This window comes from Pseudopipra pipra, chromosome 16 (genome assembly GCF_036250125.1).
Source record: "Pseudopipra pipra isolate bDixPip1 chromosome 16, bDixPip1.hap1, whole genome shotgun sequence".
NCBI classification, from domain to species: Eukaryota; Metazoa; Chordata; class Aves; order Passeriformes; family Pipridae; genus Pseudopipra; species Pseudopipra pipra.
This window is the reverse complement of record NC_087564.1, coordinates 10,998,324-11,018,383: the sequence shown is the minus strand read 5'-3', so window position 1 is coordinate 11,018,383 and position 20,060 is coordinate 10,998,324. Positions and strand designations below refer to the sequence as shown.

The window sequence follows — 20,060 nt, the reverse complement described above, 5'->3', positions numbered from 1 at the left end:
GGTTACCAGCAGCAAGTCGATGGGCTTTGTCCAGGCACCATGTGTGCCATAGGGGAGCGTGGTGGTGCAGAGCAAGGTCACCTGCAGTGCCTTGTGTGGCACGGGGTGCACCAGGGTGTGCAGGAGCATCCCAATGCCTTTCAGGAGGTGTGTGGTGTTTGGCTGATTTGGGTTTGGTGTGTTTGAAGTAACACACCACCATTTCCATGCTGTGCCTGGACACCAGCGTGACCGCCGGTTCGAGGGCGGCTGTGCCTGGCCACGGCACGGGGCACTGCTCTGCCTCCCTCCTCTGACCTGACAAGGCAGAGAAACACTTCGGCATTTTTTTTTTTTTTCTCCCTTAAACCTTTCCTCCCTTCCCCCAGTCCCCTGTGAGCTTACAACATCTCCTCGTGCTAAAAATAGCCCTCGGTGTCAGCGCGGGTTGAGCGGAGCCGCTGTTGCTCCGCCTGCCCTTTGTTCGAGGGGCTGCAGCACAAACCCGGGGCAGCCCCCGGGAATGCTCGATGCCGGAGCTGCTCCGCCGGTTGATGTCACCGGCTCTGCGATGGCAGCTCGGAGTGGTTTGTAATTGGGCCGTGAGCACTTTGTTAGGAAAAATCACTTTATAATCTCAGCTACCTGTTCGGTGTCTGAAGCAGTGGAGGAATCTCTGCAGAGCAGTTGCCATGGTTTGTATTAACGTACCCAGAAGCGAGTGATGGCCATGGAGGTGTTTCTGGTGAGAGCAGTGGGGTTTGAAACGTCGCTTTATGAACACTAAGTCACATTAGGCTCTGAATACCAGAATAAAAGCTTTAGTGCCACATAATGCTGCGAAATTATAAATGGCCTTTAAAGCCCTGGCTGCGTTATGCGCCTGTAAAGTGAATTGTGCCATGCAAATAAAGAGTTTTATTTCCCCCTCGTTCTGTTTTTTTGCTGGCACATTTCCCATAGTGCCAGTGGCTTGCCTCCTGATTTACACCATATATAGAAATGTAGAAAAAGCCTAATTATAACCGACTCTTCTAGCATTTTTTTGAGTTGAACTTCTGAAAATACTGGCTACATCTGTAACCTCGATCCAAAGGTCTGAGTTTTTCAGAAGTTTCTGTGAATCTAAGTCTCTGTTTAACCTCAATGCAGATGTGGCTGATGGGCAAACAGAGCTGTCAAAAGCTTTAGCAGGCCTTGATCCTAGTCCTTAGAGAGGAATTTTCAATATAAAGAAATAAGTTAATTTATTTCTACTTATTAGCCCCAAAGAGAAGTTGCTGCTTGGCTCCTATTGCTTTTTAATGTCACTGTTATCTGATGCTAGTTGTAAAAAGGATTAAATTCTCTTCTGATGCTTGAAAGGCTCAAGTATTAGAGCTGAGCTTTGAGGGAAACTCGGTAATTTTCTGCTCTGTCCCTCGCTGATGGGAAGCACTAGTTTTCGTGATGCAGGGCAGCAGCGTGCGTCGGGAAAATGCAGCTGCCACGAGATCCCTCACTAAGGGATGCTTCCTGGTACTGCTGTCTTAGGCCCTCTTTCCCATCCCTGTAAAGCAAATCACTCATAGACCTAGAGATGGAAACAAAAAAATAGTAGTAGCATGGTTAAAAAGCAGCACAAATCAGGGTAGCCTGGTATGTTGTTGAAAATTCGTGTTGACTTTTGCGAAGCAGAGATTTGGACATGGGAGGGGAGATGTTTTGTGGTTGGAAGTCAAGACACCAGTTCCCTGTGGTGTGTGCTGGTGCTTGGTGTGCAGGCTAGGATTGCATCACTGGTGTCTCCTGTGTTAAATCACAGTTTCCAGTGAATTCCCAGCAGCTGGTTCCAGTATTTGGCTGCACCAAAGCTCCAGGTTTGGCTCTTACTGGATTTCAGCAAAACTGTGTTACAAATCTCTGCACTCGGTCTTGCCCTTGTCCGTAAGGTCTTGGCTGCTGGGTCCCAAAGTCTGGCTGCATTTTCACTTTTCCCAGCTGACACCAGGAGCAGTTCCTCTGCTTGGCACTGGCACACCTGGCAGTTTGTGTTTGTGCCCTGGGGGAGCTGGAGATGGGACTGATCTCTGAACGCAGCTGGATTTATGTCTGAATGAGGAGCCCAGGGCACAGGGATGCTGCACCTCTTTGGCATGGACCTCTGCCCTGTCTCGGTGTCCTAGAGAGTAAAATGATTGGGCAAGGACTGTACTGGAGAATTTGGCCTCTTGGCTGAGTTTTGCAGCCTGCTGTGAGCTTGGTGCTGTGCAGGTTCTGCCGACGCTTCTCTTCATGGTCATAGGAGCCAAGGGGGAGCATGGCAGGGAGGGATGCAGGGAGGGATGTTGGAGGCCAGGCTAAGTGGCAGCAGGTTCTAGCCCTCTCTAAAAAGGATGCAACCTCATCACAGTTTGCTTTTCAAGGGAGCATAAGAATGTTTTAGCACTTCAAGGGTGCGCAAGAGCGTTATGTGCAGATTGCATCCAGTGCTCTGGGTGCTCCATTAGATGCCCCTGTCCAGAGGTTATCACTAGAGGGCTGAGGGTGTGAGTGTCCAATGGACAACTCCAAACCCTGCAGTTCTCCCAACCCAGCACCAAGGTCACTGGAGGCTGTTGTCAGGAGGGGGTTAAAACACAAGCATCCTTCCAGTGAGCAACCTTGCCTGGCACGGAAACCTCCTTCTCATGCTGCCAGAGCCACAGAGAGGCTTCTGTTCTCCGGGCACTGACATCAGCTGGGACATGAGTCACGCTGGGAGCCAGGCTTGGTGGGCACTGGTCCTGCTGCTTCCCCACACCCTGGGTGATGCCTTGCTCTCTGTGTCCGAGCCCCCACACTAGGTCCTCACCTGTGCAGCACCTGGCACGTGTCAGGTGCAATGTTTGCAGCCCCAGGAGCAGGGCATGATGCCCCAGTGGGGGGGTGTGAGGTCTGGCGTCTGCATCCATGCCCTGGCATTTGTGCTGTGGATTTTGGGTACAGAAAAGGGGGACTAAGGCCTGGGTTATTTTTTCCCCCAAAACTTTTGTCTAATAGGGAGGAACAGTTGAAGATTAAAGGCTCTGGAAAAAATTTAAATGGTTGAAATAGGAAAGTCAAAACTATGTTCAGCTGAAGCAGATGGGACACTTTTGCTGGTGCTAAGTCTCCCTTTCATGTCTTTCCAATATAATCCTTTATGTGTTTAACATTACACAACTCCCTGTCAGGACTTGCTCCAAAAAAACCTTTCCCCATCCTCTCCTTGGAGGTTTGATGGAAATGCAGTCATTCCTTTAAAACAAATATCTACTTCTTCTTCCTCAGTGTGCCCTGGCACTGGTACCACAGGAAGGGGATGGGTTGGGGGGTGATGCTGTGCAGGTCACTTCTGCTCTCTGCAGCCTCATCCAGAGCAGGGCAAAAACTGACACAACAGCCTGTCTCCAGGGTGAAAAAATACTGAGCTAAATTGCCTTGAAAGGAAAGGGATCCACTTGAAAAAATCCACTCAAGAAACCAGCCGCAGATCTAATCCCCAGCCAGACTAACAGCATCCTCTGCAGCATCTGCAGTGGGTCTGGGTGGGGCTGTGGAGGGAACAGGCCCTCCTGGGGAGCTGCCTGTGATGGGTCCTGCTCAGCCTCACTCCATGTTAACAACTCCACAATACAAATGATGTAAACATCAAACACGGACTTCACTGCACTAAAGACAAAGCACATCAAAGAGCTGTTTAACAAACTAAACTCATGAGGAGGATGCAAGGGGAGATCACAGTGTGTTTGTCTTATTATTTTTTCTTGTGCAAGGGGAGCAGGCCCGTGGCAGGGACCCACACGTGGTATTGTTCTTGTGCCAGGATGCACTGACGTCTCCACAGAACTGTCATCACATGACCAGGAGCTGGAGCAGCCTTTCAGTGCCTTCCAGGAGCATTTGGAAGTGCTAATTCAGACACAGTCCATGCCCTCTGAAAGAGCACGGCCGCCTCCTGAGGCTCTGTTAGAATCAAAGGAAGATGCTGCACCATTTCCCAGACTTGCTAAGGAGACACTGCTCAAAGTCACCACCAGAAGGCAAAGGAAAGGGCTCCAAACGCAAAAGCCTTTCTTTTAGAGTTAACTTTGGAACATTTTTATTTTTTCTACCTCTCTGGGCCATGGCAAGAGGCCAATGACTGCTGTTATGCTTTCCAGGAAATCCATGAACATTGCAGTGACAAAGTGATGGGGCGGTGATGGATCTTACAGATAGCTGCTGTAGGAAGAAAAACATCTAGCAAAGAGAAATACTCTGATGTCTTCAGCTCCCCTAAAGCAGAAAAGCATTCAGGCAGCCAGAAATCGCAGGTGAGGACCTGTGGGTCTGAACTTGGAGGAGGAGGAGCAGTTGGCCAAGCAAGGCGTTGGCAGCCGGCTCTGGGAAGGGGGTAGCACCACTGTGAGCTAAAGCTGGATGTTCACAGCTAGTTTAGGATCCAGCTATAATTTTAACAGCTGGTTCTGTCAAGCTGCCTTCAGCACAGTTCTGATCCAGCTTCTATAATTAGCCAGAGAGCAGCAGCTCTCGTGCAAAAAGTAAGGCAGCAGCAATGCTCGTTGCAGGGGAAGCAGAGCAACGAGGGAGTGAACCTTGCTGAAAGGGGTAAGGGCTGCCCCATGAAATTTTAAATAGTTAGAGGTTGGTCTTTTTTTTTTTCTCCATCTAAGCACTTTGTGCAAAATGTTTCATTAAGGGTTTTTTTGGCCTCTCAGAAAAACACACCTAAGAAATGTTGTTTCATTTTGCATCATCCTTAACAGAAATGTTTACATTTGTCAGCTCAAACCGAAAGCATTTAATTTGTGGTCAGTTTGAGGTCAGTTGAATTTGCTGAACTGGTGCAGTTTCTCATGGGTGAGATGGTCTGAACCCTTCCACCCCTTGGCAGCTGAATGTGCTGCCTGTGTCTTGGGGTGTGCTCGGGATGCTCCCTGGGGATGCCCTGAGCTGTAGGTGTTCCCTGGGAGAGTCAGGCCACCCGATGAGCATAGACTATAAGATCAATAAATGTGTGAAACACCCCAACTATAATTAACATTACTCACTCCTGTCCTTGAGCTTTCCCTATTTGAGGTCAACCACCTTGAAATACTGTATTTTGATATTGCCTGTTCTTGTAACCTTGGGTTTTTACAGGCAATAAATGGACCTATACCAACTGGAGAGAGGTGGTTCTCCATGGTTTTGGTGATAAACATTTACTGAAAGAATAGAACCATCCCTTCCCAATTTCTGATTTATGAAGGTAGTTATTGGGGGTCTCCTGGTGTTTCTCCATGGTTTTATACTGTGCACGTTCACATTCCCTGTGTAGTGACACAGGACCAAAAGGCTGAGGCATCTTTTTTCTGCTAATGAGAAGGGAGTGACTGGGAAGCAATAGGATAACAAAGGACATGGAAAAGGCTGTTTTCATGGCAACTTGTCCTAGCTTAATTAAATTTCCACTAAAGAAAGATCCGTTTTGCGTCGAAGACCTGTGCAGGGTTGGGCGGTTCCTGTCTCTCACCAGATAAAGAACATTTTCCAGGGTGAGGTCATGTCTTTTTCTGGAATTTGCCAGAGATGTAGCTGAGCTAGATCATCCTTGACTCAAAAGTGGGAGCACTTGCTGATGCTTTTCTTCCCACCAGCAGCCCATTTCCACCTGCATTTTCCCACTATAGGGAGATCACCCACCTTTTCACCTTGAAATCTCTGATGCAGCAGGGAAGCCTCTGCAGCAGAGGAGTTGTCCACACCTCACTTCTTGGATGCTTACAGTGAAACTGGACTTGGAGGTGGCTCCTCAGCTGACTAAATAGGACTGGTTTTATAAATCCTGCTGCAGTTGAGGTGCAGACAAAGCAGCCACCTCCAGTTTCATAACCAGGGCAGCCCATGAGGGACATGGTTATGTGGCACAGCAGTAACAAACAGTATATCCCCAAAATACCTAAAAGACAGGGAGGCTGCTCCACAGGGAGTGAATTTCAAACTTCCACGCATTGCAGAGGCTGGAAGAAAAAATTTTAGCCCAGCAAAGTCGATGAGAGTTTTGATCAATGCATTATTGGGACAGAATTTAGCCTTGGTTTATATAATTCCAGGAGTTTGTTAAGTGGGATTACACTGCTCCAGGGTATGGGGGGGTGATAGTTTTAGAAAAATCAAGGTGTGCAAATGTCCTTGTGCAACCTGGAGGTTGTGGCTGCGCTGCCAAGTGCTCCTCCCTTGATAGCACAGCTGCCAGATCATCCTGTACTGGCTGATTTCTGGGACAGCTGCAACACCAGCAGCCAAGAGAGGAACAAGTCCTAAATTTAAAAAAACCCCCTCCTTTCCTGCATAAAGTTTTGACTGTAAATGTATTGAATGCTCAATGAAAGATATTCAGGAGCCATTAGCACTGCAGCAGATATGCTCAAAGCGTTTTGGATTTCTCTTCAAAGCAAAGAAAGGAATGTTATGTGCATGTGAGAATGGGTTTCCATGATCTATGTTTGTGTGGCAATGCTGCCTGTGTGGGGGAAATGCTTTGTTCTAGGATGCCCTGGACAGAGGGTCTTAAACCTGTCTGAAGTCTGTGGTGAACTTCTCTGCTGACTTCTGTAAAGCTCTGTTGGGGGGTTAAATTCACCTCATCCTTCCTTGGATTGATCTGTGTGAGCAGCTGCCCAGGCTGAGATTTTATTTATTGGTGTGGGTAAGAGACCCCTAAAGATCTAAAGCTATTCAGGGCCCATAGCTGGGTTTTGAGGATGCCTGTGTGAAATCCAGACCTTCAGGTGGTCCCTGGTGCTTTGCAGGTGTTTCGAGCTGAAGCCTCAGCAGCAGGTTGGTGCAGCTCATCTGTGGTGTGTATGGAGGGTAAAACTCTCCTCATCCCCAGCTCTTTCAGGGTGTCACCTCTTTGCTTTCTGCACAGGACTCATTGCAGTTGCATGTGAGGGCTGCATCTGGCTTCTCCCTTGCCTTGCAGAGGTCCAGGCAGGACCAGCTCTGTGGTGGGCAGGAGGGATGGGTGTGGGATGGAGGCAGCAGTTCTTCCAGATGCCAGGAGGGAAAGCTGCAGAACATCCTCCTGTGCAGCTTCTGTGCAAGTAACTCACAGTGGCTGCAGCAAGGATTTTTTTTTTTTAAGTGTTTATGTCTTGCCCAAGGAGGATCCTTGCCCTGTGATTTGGGAGTGGTTTGGCTTTCAAAATTCAGCTCCTGAAGTGAACTGCTGTACAGGTGTTATTATGACTTAGCACTGCATGCCTGTCCTTAAACGTTTTCTTGCCCAGCTCTCCATCTAAATCAGGCTTTGAGTGCACTCAGTGCTGGTAAATGGGATGAGCATCGCACTGGGAACCTCCCAGCTTTCATCTGCCTTTTATTACAAAAGACTGGCTTCAAAAGATCAAAACCTGAAGGTTATTTACCTGTAACAGGGTTTTTTCTCTGAGCAGCCAGCAGCTCCCAGGTGGGGATGCAGGGATGCCACTCGAAGAGGAAGCGTTTGATTTCCAAGTAAAATTAGATTCCACATTCAATTTTCAATAACGCAAGCGCAAGGCTTCCAGAAAAGACATTTTCTGTAGCAAGGGGTTGTAACATCTCCCAGTAGATACAATCGAATTGCTCTGCAGCAGCCAGCTATGGTCTTATCTTTAATATGTAAACACTTGCTCAGTAATTAAGTTACCAGGGAAGTTGTACTGTGTCGATGGTCAATTATAAGATAAACTGATAAAAGGGAGGATGTGGCTGTGTTCTCTACCAAACCTGATATGCCTGAAGCAGACAGGTGAAGACTTGGGAATTGTATATTTTGGTGTTTTCTCCTGATATTTGTTCCCACGCAGCATTTTCAGGGGAGGTGAGTGCTTACTGGGAGATCAATATCACTCTGCTAAAAGAAGTTTTTTCTCTGATAAGAGTCCTTTGCAGTACTTTACCTTGCAGTCTCTTGCCCACTGGCTGTCACTTCCTGATGCCGTGATTTCCCACCTTTCATGCTGCTGATGGCTTCCCTGGCTCCACAGAGGCACCTCGTGTGTCTCGTTCCTGCCACACTCAGTCGGCACAAGGGGAAAAGTGATCCCATCTGAGAAACCTTCCGGGAGCATGAATGACTGTGCTAATGTCTTTGTCACCTGAGAGCTGCTCCGTAGGGAATCATAACATGTGATTAAAGAAACCAGTTAAAAACTGCTTAGGAAGCTGGATTAGGTACATGATCTCTTATTATGGCTCCTTTCAGCTGACAACCCGGTGAAAGAAGGGGGGGTTTGGATTACATGGGGAAACATCAGACCTGACAGGAGTGTTTTCTGAATGTTCGGCTTAGTGGTGTCATGTACAATTTTAATCAGATTTAAATAGTGGCAAACATCACAAGCTTAATGGATTTTGGCTTTATTATTGGGGCTTTGCTTGCAAGCAATTTGGATTTTCAGCTGTGAGCCAGCAATGAAGTGTATTCACAATGACATTAAATGGGACTGGAAACCCAGGGACCAACCTTGCATTTAAATGCCACATGTGTGTGGGGACAGACCTCGCCTTCTTTCTGTCAGACTCAGATCTTGATGTGTAGTTAAGCTCAGCCCCATTTTTTTTTCCATGGATATGGTGCATTTGGCTCTATTTTCCATACTTATCTGAGCAGCTGGGTAGCTGAACTAACACCTTTTTCTATTACAATAGTTTTGCTGCTCAGGATGAAGCAAGATGACAATGTCTTTTTGCAGTGATCTGGAGAGTTTGTTTTCCATGCTTGGCTTCAACCTTTAAGTTGTTCTACACATGTTCTAAAATGGTCTCTGTCCTCTATTTTAGGGGACCTGGGTTGCTCAGCCCATGCTCAGGCTTTGAATGGTTTTGGCTGTGCTGGTTTGGGGTGATTTGACCAGAGGAAAAGCAGTCTCTGAGGACACTAACACCTGTATTTCTGCAGAGATGTGGTCCTGCCTCCAAACTGGCTCTTTCAGGGCATCTTTTTTATGTTGTGGGAGAAGATGCCTTGGAAGAAATCAATACTGAAGGTGGTTTTGTAAAACATGTTTGACTTTCCTCAGAGGGCTGGTAATGGGAGACAGCCCTGTACCTCCAGCACTCAGGGACTGAGTATCCAGAGCTGTCAGAGACCAAAGGTACCATTTCATGACAGCTGGTAGTTGAGATCTGGTCAATTGGTTGGTGCTCCGGGTCCTGCATGAGCAGAAAAAGGAGGAAAAGGGGAACATCACATCGGTGCTTTTCAAATTCCCCTTTATCGGTAAAGGGAAATATGTGTTCCTTCTCCCTTGTGTTTTCTGTGCCACCTCTCACCACCGACCTGAGGTTTCATCTACTTCCAGCTCTGAGCTGAGCATTAGTGATGGTGTTTTCCCTCAGAAGGCCAAGGAGATGTCTGTATGGTGTTATCTGAATCATCTACTAAATCCTGGCTTTCTGTCTGATGTAGCCATTCAAGCGCTAATTGCCTTTGATTAAGTCAATCGTTTGCAGAGTGAGTGGGTTAATTGGGTATTGTGGAAGCAATCAATCTCATCAGCTGCTTGCATCCATAGCTGAGGCTCGACAATGCAGCGGGACAATAATTGTTTTATGAGCTCCGGGAAGACAGCAGAGGCAGACTGGATGGCAACAGGAAACCCTTCTCTGCAAAATGGCCTTTAGGAAAGGTAATTTGGATGCTAAGTGCTCATTAAGAGAGGACTGTTTGATTAAGAGCTGGGAAACTTGCGCCTCAAACTGTTCGTGCCTGAGAAAGTGGCTGCTGTGGGTGTCAGGGTGCTGCACAAGGGAGGTCTTAGGCTCCTTTGCCTGACTGGGTGAGATGCGATGAGGTTGTGTTGTCTTAGCTGGGAATAAAGAGTTCTCTAAAGGGAGGTGAAGGGAGATCACTCCCTTCTCAAGCCTGTGACTGTGAGGTGAGACATGCCAGGCACCCACCTTGCATCAGGTGCACCAAGAACTTATCTCCCAGGTGTCCTGGGGGCAGAGACTGGTTTGCAGGATCCCTGAATGCATCCTCATTCACTCCTTGCTGAGGCTTTAATTTCTGAAGCACTGAACTGTGCACGAGCAGTAGCAGCTCTTGGTGGCTCCTCACCTGGTCGGTGTAGGAGAAGCCCTGGGGGAAGGATGCCCATCTCATTAGCAAACCCTCCAGGTCCCCTCTGCCTCCTGTGCATCGGGGTGCTGAGATCTCCAACACTCCTGTCTCTGCACTGCTGAACATGGGACCAGCAGGAAGCGTATTTATCTGGAGATGACTGCAGAATTGTTTGTAGGGAAGTTATAAGCTCCTCAGCACAGCTGCAGACAGGGAAAACAAAGGCAAAAAAGCAAGCAGAGCAGGGTAGTGTTTGCAGCTTTGACTGAAAGCTCTGAGGGGTTTGACCAACCTTGACCCTGCTTGCAGGAGGGCTGCCTTATGTGTGGGGAGGGTGTGGACAGAGAGTGATGTTTTCACTCCATGAGAAAATTTAGTATTCCTTATTTTACAACTTGTATCGGAATGCAAATGCTTAAAATATTCAAATTGAAGTTATTGAAATGTCTTGCTTTGATGGTGGCTGAATGCTACAGGAAGAAATATATTAAAACTTAGAGCAATCAAACCAAACCATTTACACTGAGGCCAAACAAGAGGCACAGTTCTTTAGGCAGCCCTATTACAAGTCCAGTCCATAGGGAAAACAGAGAATCTTTTCCATCCAGCCCTCTGACTATGGATGGGGGGGGTATTTTGGAAGGAGTGTCCTTCAGACTCTTTGTTAAAACAAAAGTTGTGACACCGGGGTCAGAGGGGATGTGGAATGTCAAGGATTCACCACTCAACTGCTCCCATAATTATGCAGTTCCTTAACCTCTCAGAAAGGGTGGGCACATCATGTCTAGTGAGTACCTATCCCCCTTTCTGCCTTAATTAACATCTTACAATGCTAATACAGCAGAGTGCTCAGCTCCTGACACACAGAGGAGTGGAGATATATACCCTGCAATTTCAGCAGCAAAGTGATGGAGTTGTATTTGTATCTTCTCCAAAGCTCTGAATTGGGGTCAACACACTTTAACTGCTTAGAGGAAGGGAAACCTGCTTCTGTAGGAGGAGATGCGCTGCCTGAACTCTAGGAAATGTGATTGCCCTTAGATTACTTGCACAAGTACATTTTTTTTCTCCTATTTTAGCCTCCCATGCTTTGTCTTGCAGTGAGAGAAGGCGGCAAGAAACCACATAATGATGCATTTGGGCTTGGGTATGGTATTGCATATGAAACTGCAAAGTAAAGTGCCAGAGAAACTGAAGAGCAGATGTGGTTTTAAGTCCCAGTTTATAATGCCTTACTTAAGATGGTAGAAGCAAAGGCCATGCATGTTTTTTGCAAGACAGTGGATCTGATCCACTGCCATCAGGAGGGTTTTTTCTTCTCTGAGAACAAAGGCTGAAACTGATTCTGGGTACTTCCTACAATCCACATTCTCAGAGACCAAAAACCCCCATCATTAACTAAGCACTGTAACAGCTTTCTGAGGTGGGGAAGTAGCAATATCCCTCTTCTTAAGAAATAGGGAACTTGAACCAATTGCTGGCAGAAGTCAGATAGAAAGATGGTGGCTACATCAGATTTTCGTGGTAGAAAGTCCTCTCCCTTGCTTCCTCTGCAGCCCCTCAGGCAGCAAGAAGGCTGGGCTATACCAGAGCACCCAGTGGGTCCTGCCAGTTTTACCTGCCTGGCTTGAAGGAGCATCAGACACCAGCCCACCTGAGCTGACACAAGGCCATGCACTGTCTTCTTTTCAATCAACCAAGAGGGTGACCCTGTTTTCTTTGCCCCCAGAGTTTTAGCTGTGGCGATGAAGTGAGTGTGGAAGTGCCAGTTCCTTATTTTACCTTGGAAACCATGTTACAGGTCAAAAATACCCCTTTGGGCTGTGTGGTTTCAGGTCATATTACATGCCATTTGTTGGCTAACTTTGTCATGACTGCTTGGTGGGTTTTTTGCAAGTGTCACAGGTTTGTGCCAGAGCAGCTTGCGAAGGCAAGTGGTTGATTTTCCTCCTTGGCAGGCAGCTGAAGTGATGCAGAGAACTTGACAACCAAACAGCAGCGGTGTTAGCAAAGCAAGAGTGGCATTTCTAAAGGGTGGCTGTAGGTGCTCTCCAGCAGGTAGTCCTTTCTCCAGTCAGTTGGGTGCTGGTGATCAGTGGGATGATGGCAGGCAGCTGCATCCCTCGTTCTGGGCCTTGGGAGAGTGTTGGTGACATGATGCTGCACAGTCTAACACCAGTGACCAGCAGCTGTTGTAGAGCTAGTGGTTGTTCAGCTTCAACATAAGCAGAACAGCCTTCATAGAGTCCCAGAATGGTTTGGGTTGGAAGGGACCTAAATCTAGTTCCAACCCCTGCTCTGGGCAGGGACACCTTCCACAGGTTGTTTCAAGCCCCGTCCAGCCTGGCCTTGAGCACTTCCAGGGATGGGGCATCCACAGCTTCTCTGGATAATGTGTGCCAGGGCCTCACCACCCGGGAAGATCTGGATGTGGCCAGAGAACTCTAAATACTGCTAAGGTGGTTCAGCCCACAGAGACAAGGAAGAGAGGGTTTGGTTTCCAACTCCAATGCCCTCTGGTGTGAGATCTGTTGCCTGTTCAGCTTCCTGCAGTTTTGTTTCTTAGCACCTTCTCTAGTTGTTTTCACAACCCTTTAGATCAGGACACTGAGGACATGTCTTGCTGACACACTGTTTGCCTGGGGAACCTGTTTGGGTTCATGTTGGGTTCAAGTCCAGTTCACAGTGGTTTGCACTGATGGATGTTGACAAGGATGCAGGCAGCAGGTTTGGGCAGAGCAGAGGAGCAGCTCCCAAGGATGCAGCCCTGGAGGGAGGGAGGGAGGGAAAAAGGAAAAAAAAGAAAAGAAGCAAGCAGAAATCTGTACTGAAGATCACTGAAATCAGCAGCTGGCTTTGTCAGAGCAGCCAGGAGCTCTTTTGCTGAGGCAATCTGTCTGGGAAGAGCTGCCATGTGAGGGATAACTCTTAGTTGTGTTGGGTTTTTTTTAGTTCTTCCTTGCAGTGGAAGGATACTGTGGAGTGGATACTGTGTTTTGCCCCAAAATGTTAGAAAGAGAAGATCAAAATAATTAAATGTCCCTGTGTAAGAAGGGCAGGGAAAACAGGGTTTCCAGCCTGACATGAACACTGGCTCACAGCCTTGTCCTGAGCAGCTCACCAAATCTCTTTGGGCTTCCCTTCCTTCATATATGCAGCTGTTACAGTGCCCATCTGCCAGGTGGCCATTAGGTAGACTTTACAGATTTGCAATGATCTGAGGTCATCTTTGGGGAGATGCAGAACAATTTTTTCTTCATCCCTTAAGAGCTGAGAGTAATCACAAAAGAAGGTGTTTGGGTGGGGAACAAGTTTTACCAGGAATGTCTGCAGCATCCTTTGCCATTCAGATGTTCATAATGAAACACTCAGGATGAGTGAATGGATGAGACCCACAGCCAGGACTTGTAGAGCTGAGCTGCTCTGGGAACTGAGCTTTGTGTGCCCATCGTGCTCTGATGAGCTGAGCAAAGCCCAGGTGGGGATTCCTGAAAGAAAAGATAGGCTTTCCTTCTTGCTGGCTTGCCCTTGGAGTGAGCTGTAATAATACAGGAGGGGTGTCCCTGCAGACAGTCCCCAAATGAAAACACTTGGGCTGGTTCATGAGGGGCAGCATCCACCTGTTCAGGGGGGCAGGATGAGGCCCTGCATTTTAAAATCAAGCCCTGCTGCAGCACATGCCCTGTATAGAATAAAGAGACAAAGGAAAAGCTGCTGAGAGCTTTAAATATTTCCACCACTTCCATGCAGTTCAGCAAGGCTTGCATTCAGCATCACCACAGGCTTGGCCTTTGGCTGTATTTGTGGCAGACAGTGATGACTTTGTCTGATGTTGAGTAAAGTCTCTTTGAGGAACTGGAGAAAGTATTTGGTGCAGGATCTCGTAAGTCCAGTAGAAGTCTGTGTGTGAATTTTTTCTTGCTTTAGGTTTTAACGTCATGGAAACATTTTATCTCACTTGTAACTGTGAATTCAATGTTGAGGAACTAGTTGAGGGATTTTTTTCTGCATCTTTTCATCAGTGGTTTAAATCAAATCTGTATCAGATGGACAAGTGAAAAGCAGGCTGAATAAGGAATTTCTCCACACCACTGGCTTGTAGCAGGCAGGTGAAGGAGAGGCATTAATGTGCCATTTGGCATACGGGGAAAAAAAAAGGTAGTTTAGCTACGATTTGCAAGTTGTTATAAAACATAATTTTTAATTTTAAAATCCTCATTCCTGAGAGCCAGTACCAAAAATCGAAAATAGGTGAAACTAAGAAAGGGAACACCATTTCAGCAGGGCTCTTTGTATAATTATGTCTTAAATTGAGTGTCAGAGCAGGGACATCTGAAGCACAAGCTGTTGGAAAAGAACAAGGGTGGAATGAAAAGGGCAAAGCTGAAGGAGAAGGCCTGTTTCATTCGTGTCTCAAGCAAAACAGCCACGCACTTGCTCTGCTTAGTTCTGAAGCCAGGGCTCATCTCCTCTTTTTTACCCCAACTCTTTTTTTAAATAGAGGATTTTATCCCTGGTTCTCGGCCATTCCTTTCTGCTGCAGGGTACCGAGAAGGATTTCTGTGGAAGAGAGGACGTGACAACGGGCAGTTCTTAAGCCGAAAGTTCGTGTTGTCGGAGAGAGAAGGTGCACTGAAATACTTCAACAAAAACGACGTGAGTACCTGGGATTGCTCTGTGCAGATCACAGCTGTGAGAGCATCTCTGAACACGGGATTCCTGGGCCACCAGTTTATTTCTGCAGTTTCTGTAAGCACTGAACCCCCAGTTGCTCCAGGACGAAAGCACCAGGTGCAGCTCACTGCTCTCTTGAGTAGGGTTTGCTCGTGCTCCACCACCACAGTCATGGTGAGTTGCCCCAACTGGCCAGTTCTGGCTTTGCACCATCCAGCTGACATGGGTTTCATAGTGATGGTTAGCTTGTGATGAAGGTACCACCACCTCACAGTGGTCACTGGGGCCTGAGTCATCCTTTGCATAGCATGACATGGAATCTGGAGGGAAAGCTCTCTGTTTTTCAGATCCCATGTCAAGTAGTATGGAAGCATTGGTCTTTTTCCCCAGAGCACATTTCATTATTGTAAGTGAGAAATGGAGCTGTAATCATGAAAATTGCATTTGTGATGAATGGAGGGATACTCCACTGTTCTGCACCACATACTGGGGGGAGCCAAGGTGTTTTATATGACCTTTGAGTCTTCCCTGAACATCACAGCTGAGAGCAGCCCAGGACAAGCCACCAGACAGTTTTCTCAAGTAGTTAATGCAGTCGTGGTGTCGTGATGAGCCACAACCTGCAGAGGAGGGGAGCACCCACCCACACTTCTCTGTGGCTTTGACAGCACCATCTTCTCCTTCAACTTGGTCTGTTACGGTGCAACTGCATCTCATGGAGAGGAGAGAGCCCGTCCTTACTGAGGGAGAAGTGAAAGTCCCACCAGCCTCATTCAGTCACTCTTGACTGCTCTGATAGTTTAAAGCTGCTTTGCTTCATTGTTGACCACAGCTGTGGTGGGAACAGTGCTGTCTAGACATGTCCTCTGTGCTGGGATTTCCCCCTCCGTGGTCACCCGTGAAGGCTGTGTGTCCATGGCAAGTCCCCGAGTTCCCAGAGTGGCACTAACAGCTCTGCCAGCTCAGGAGTTCTGCCTGATGCTGGGGACCATGGCACCACAACATGACCTTCTGCTGCCCCTGGCTGTGCCCTAAACCTGGTGTTACCAAGTGCCTGATCTGTATTTGTTGGAATGTCTTATTCACACTTGCTGGTTCACTTCTCAGGGCAGTCCTGAAAGATGGTAAACTTCTGAAGACATTTTGTAAGAAGATAAACAGTGCTATGGTGGTACCTGCCACAGAGGTTGCAGCTGGGGTGGTGCCTGAGAGGGCCTGATCCAGGCTCTCTGTTGGGCTAACCCACCCAAGAGATGGGCTGTAAGGATTATGTTTGTGCCTCTGAAAAGAAAGTTCCAAGTTTGGAAGGCAAGGGGAGAAGAGTCAGCAGCCAGTGGCTCATGTGAGAGGATGGGGACATGCACATGGTGTCCCTGCCAGCTGAGCACCCAGGTGTGATATTGGCAAGGGGGATAATCCTCCACCTTTTGGGACAAGGATGAACTGGCTGTGGGTGCTGGAGATGCAGAAAGCATCCTGGCCTGTTAGTTAGCAGTCTGTAGGATTTTTTTGCGTCTCTGCTGAATTTTGCCAAACAGAGCATTTTTCCAGGCTGGCGGGAAGGACTCACTGATGCCCAAGCAAAGTCTCTGATATCTCATCACCAGGTAGTTTTGTGGGCTGGGAATCAGGTCTTTTTAGCTAATGGCCTCAATCAGGAGTTTTTTCTGACCAAGTGAACTGCTTTCTGGTTTGAAAGCCAATTCTCAGGTGTTTGCTCACTCAGCTGTGTTTTTCAGGCAAAAGAACCCAAAGCAATTATGAAGATCGAACACCTAAATGCGACTTTCCAGCCTGCAAAAATTGGGAACCCACACGGACTGCAGATCACTTACTTGAAGGACAATAGCACAAGGAACATCTTTGTCTATCATGAAGACGGCAAGGTGAGGGCACAGAAGTAATGAGAAGGGTTGGGTTGTGGTCCTGGAGGTCAATGCTGCCCACAGCCAGCCTGTGGCACACCAGGCTCTAATCCAGCTGGAATTGCTGGGAGGGGGTGGAAAGAATGGGGGTACAGGATGTAGAACAAGCTTTGAGCATGTTTGTCATGTCCTTCCAAGCACAAAGGTGGCAAAATGTGTCTTTTAAGTAACAAGATGCAAATGGAAGGAATTGCTATTCCTCTGCTTGCAACTTGGAGCAGAGGATTCTTTAAGGGAGACACCTCAGTGCCTGGAGAAGGAGATGGGGTGGATGGAGCAATGAAAAATGAGGGGACTTAATCCAAAGGCTCACCAAAGGGGAGCAAACTGGATTGTAGGAGAAGCGAGGAATTGTTGTTCTGCCTGTCTCATCCTTTATAAAATGCAAATATTCATGTTTGTATTGAAACAAATCCCTTGCTCTGATGCCTCTGAAGGGAGATGTGAAGAAGAGGGCTCATGGGTCTGGGGCTGCTCACAAATTTACCCTCCCCTCCATCCTCCACTCTGCCTGGTGGGATGTGCAAGTCCCGTGGTGCAGAACAGGCACCACTTGTGCAAGCACAGCACAGTGTCATTCAGGTCACTCTCAGGCACCTTCCTGGCTGCAATTTAAACCAGAATAAGAGGAAGAAGCTCTTTCCTGTGAAAGCTGCATCCCACCATCATGCCTGTGTCTGTGGCTTGCTGGGCTTTGGTGGTTTGCTTAGCCAAGCTGTGAGGAGTGCAGTCAGGGTTGTGTTTTGGGTTTGGGGTTTAAAGTGCTGAGGTTTCTGTAGGGGGCTGGTGGAAGGAGCAGTGTCACTGGTCTCATGCTGTAGCTCCACTGTGTCAGTGGTTTGGCAGGATGTGCTCTCCTGACATCCAATAATGACCTGGCTGAATTTTTTTGGACTACCCTGAAATTGGTCTGTCCCTTTGGCTGAGTGAGGACTGCAAGAAGATGAAACTCTGGGGTAAGCTCCTGCCCTTTGGGACTGGAGGCTGCCCCATCCAACATGGCCTTGAACACTTCCAGGGGTGGGGCAGCCACAACTTCCCTGGGCAACCTGTGCCAGTGTCTTACCACCCTCACAGGGAAGAATTTGATCAAACCCCATTTCTGGTGATGGGGGATCAATATCCCCAAAGGAATTGACTGCTGGAAGTCAGCAAGGGTTTCAGCCTCTGCTTTTCTGCATCATGATCAAGAAGGAGACCCACAGACAGATATATATATATGTGTGTGTATATATATGTATATATATATATATATATAGCCATCCATAGGTGATTGTATGAGATAACAACCTTTTAACATCGCAGCTCATTGGTCATTATCTCCTGCCTGGTTTGGTCATCATTAACTTCAGAAGTGAATTCCTCTGGCTGATCCTCTTTGTGATGCTATCTGGGGTCTCCTTAGCTGCTTAGAGTAAGGAAAGCAAGTGATAAGTGAGTAAAACCTCAAACAAATAGGTCAGAGTTTTCCAAAACGTTGTTTGTGTATTATGTTTCGGGCTTTTTTCCTTTCAACTAGGAAGTACCTTAACAAACCAAAACAAAGCTTTTAAATATTTGAAGATGGCTGTTTGCCACATTAGACCATTTTTGAGAAACCCCAATTCAACTCCTTAAAACTGAGATCTCACAAATTTCACAGAAGAGCCTTTCCCCCCCACCTCAATCATTTTTAAAGCATAAAAAAGTTTAAATCTTACTGAGGGCTGACTTCTCCTTTGATATGATATTTCCTACACTACAGCGACCTCACCTGAAGGGGTCGACAGTGTTTATTTTAAGATTAAGTCTGGCTCATTGAACATGTCCCTGATGTGTGAAGCTTCATGTGCATTAGTGACAGCTGGACAGCTCAGCATCCCTCTCCCACAGCTCAGCATCCCAGCATCCCAAGGAGGGAAGCTGTAAATATCCCTTCCAACATGCCTTTCCTTTTCTCACACCCTCAGACAACAAGGCAATGTTCAAATGCTTAAAATTAATGTGGCATTTCTCAGTGAAACCTTCAAAGAGGCATCTGGTGCAATACAAGCTCTGTGGGTCTCACCAGAGGCAAATGAAAAAATGAGTTTAAAAACAAGTAAGTTATAAAACAACTATTTTTTAGGGGGCAAAAAAATGGAGACAGACTTTTGCCAAGCAAAGGACGAAGTGCCAGAGCTTCTGGGAATTGAGCTGGGACTTCGGTGTCACTGTGGCTGTCTCTAAAGGACTCGCAGACACAACTGATAGAGTGGGGTACAAAGATAAAGAGATACTTAGCTACTCTTTTAGCAAGGCACTGAAGTACGTTGTAGATTTTGGGTGGGATTCAGGCGTTGCTCAGATGTCCTGCCAGAGGGGCTGGGAGGGCAGGGGGAGTGAGGGGGCTGCGGGGGTGTCAGGCTGCTTTTGCACCAGCCAGCACATGCCAAGCCATTTTATAAGGTCAGGCTCAATATCTCAAATGCTGATTTGGGGCTGGTTTTGCCAGTTCAGAGATGTGTTTAAATCCTTCCCTCTGCAGAAAGGCCCTTGGTGCTCACTGGTTGCTGCAGAGCTCTGTGCACATCTGGCAGCCCGGGACAGCAGGCAGATGTTCCCCATCCTTTGCCTGTTTGCTGTATTCTGTATTTTTTAGGACTGCTGCTACACTGTGCCCTGGCACTGGGAACAGCAATCAGAGAGATAAAATGCAGCAGGACCAGGTTATTTTGTGTGCAGACTATGTTCCTCACTGTGCTTTTCTTTCTCTTTATTAGGAAATAGTGGACTGGTTCAACGCCATCCGGGCAGCACGTTTCCATTACTTACAAGTGGCATTCCCTGGAGCCAGCGATGTTGATGTGAGTGCTCCTGCAGTTTTGGTCGGTTTTTTAATTTCCTTTTCCCCTCTTGCTCATTTTTAGCATCTTGTTAACAAGCTGGAAGGCTTGGGGAGTGCTCCATCCTTCGGAGCATTTTACAATTACCAGGCTGAAATGATTGTGGTGGGATGTCGAGCCCATGTGCAGCACCTGCTCCCAACATCCAGCCTTGGAAAGCACGTGCACGTGCAGTCACACATGTTCACCCTCACAACGTGAGTCGTGTGTGTGAGTAACTCCAGCACTGCCATGTGTGTGGAAGCCGTCAGCATCTTTCTGCTGCTGTAATACCAGAAAGCTGAAACGAAGGCTGTAAGGCAGAAAAGATGAAAGCAGAAGGATGTCAGTGCCATACCCAGGCCTCTGGATGAGTTCTTGTGTGCAGGTCAATGCAGCCTGGCTTATGAATCTCTGGCTGTGTTTTCCGGGTGCTGGAGCTGCTAATTGTGTTACCCTTTGCTAATTTAATTCCAGAGGCTGCACTGGCAGCCAGGGCTGGGGGTTGCAGTTGGTAACGTCACCGGTGCTGGTTGTTGTTGA

The 20,060-nt window shown here is 47.5% G+C and overlaps 1 protein-coding gene across 1 annotated transcript in view; it reads left to right on the top strand.

The window, feature by feature from the left end:
• ADAP1 (ArfGAP with dual PH domains 1) overlaps window positions 1-20,060 on the top strand; it is a 49,294-nt gene that overhangs the window by 26,048 nt on the left and 3,186 nt on the right. Inside the window, exons 5-7 of the mRNA XM_064673106.1 lie at window positions 14,619-14,731; window positions 16,489-16,635; window positions 19,416-19,499. Of these exons, the coding sequence (XP_064529176.1) occupies window positions 14,619-14,731; window positions 16,489-16,635; window positions 19,416-19,499 (344 nt within the window). The remainder of the gene's footprint in view (window positions 1-14,618; window positions 14,732-16,488; window positions 16,636-19,415; window positions 19,500-20,060) is intronic.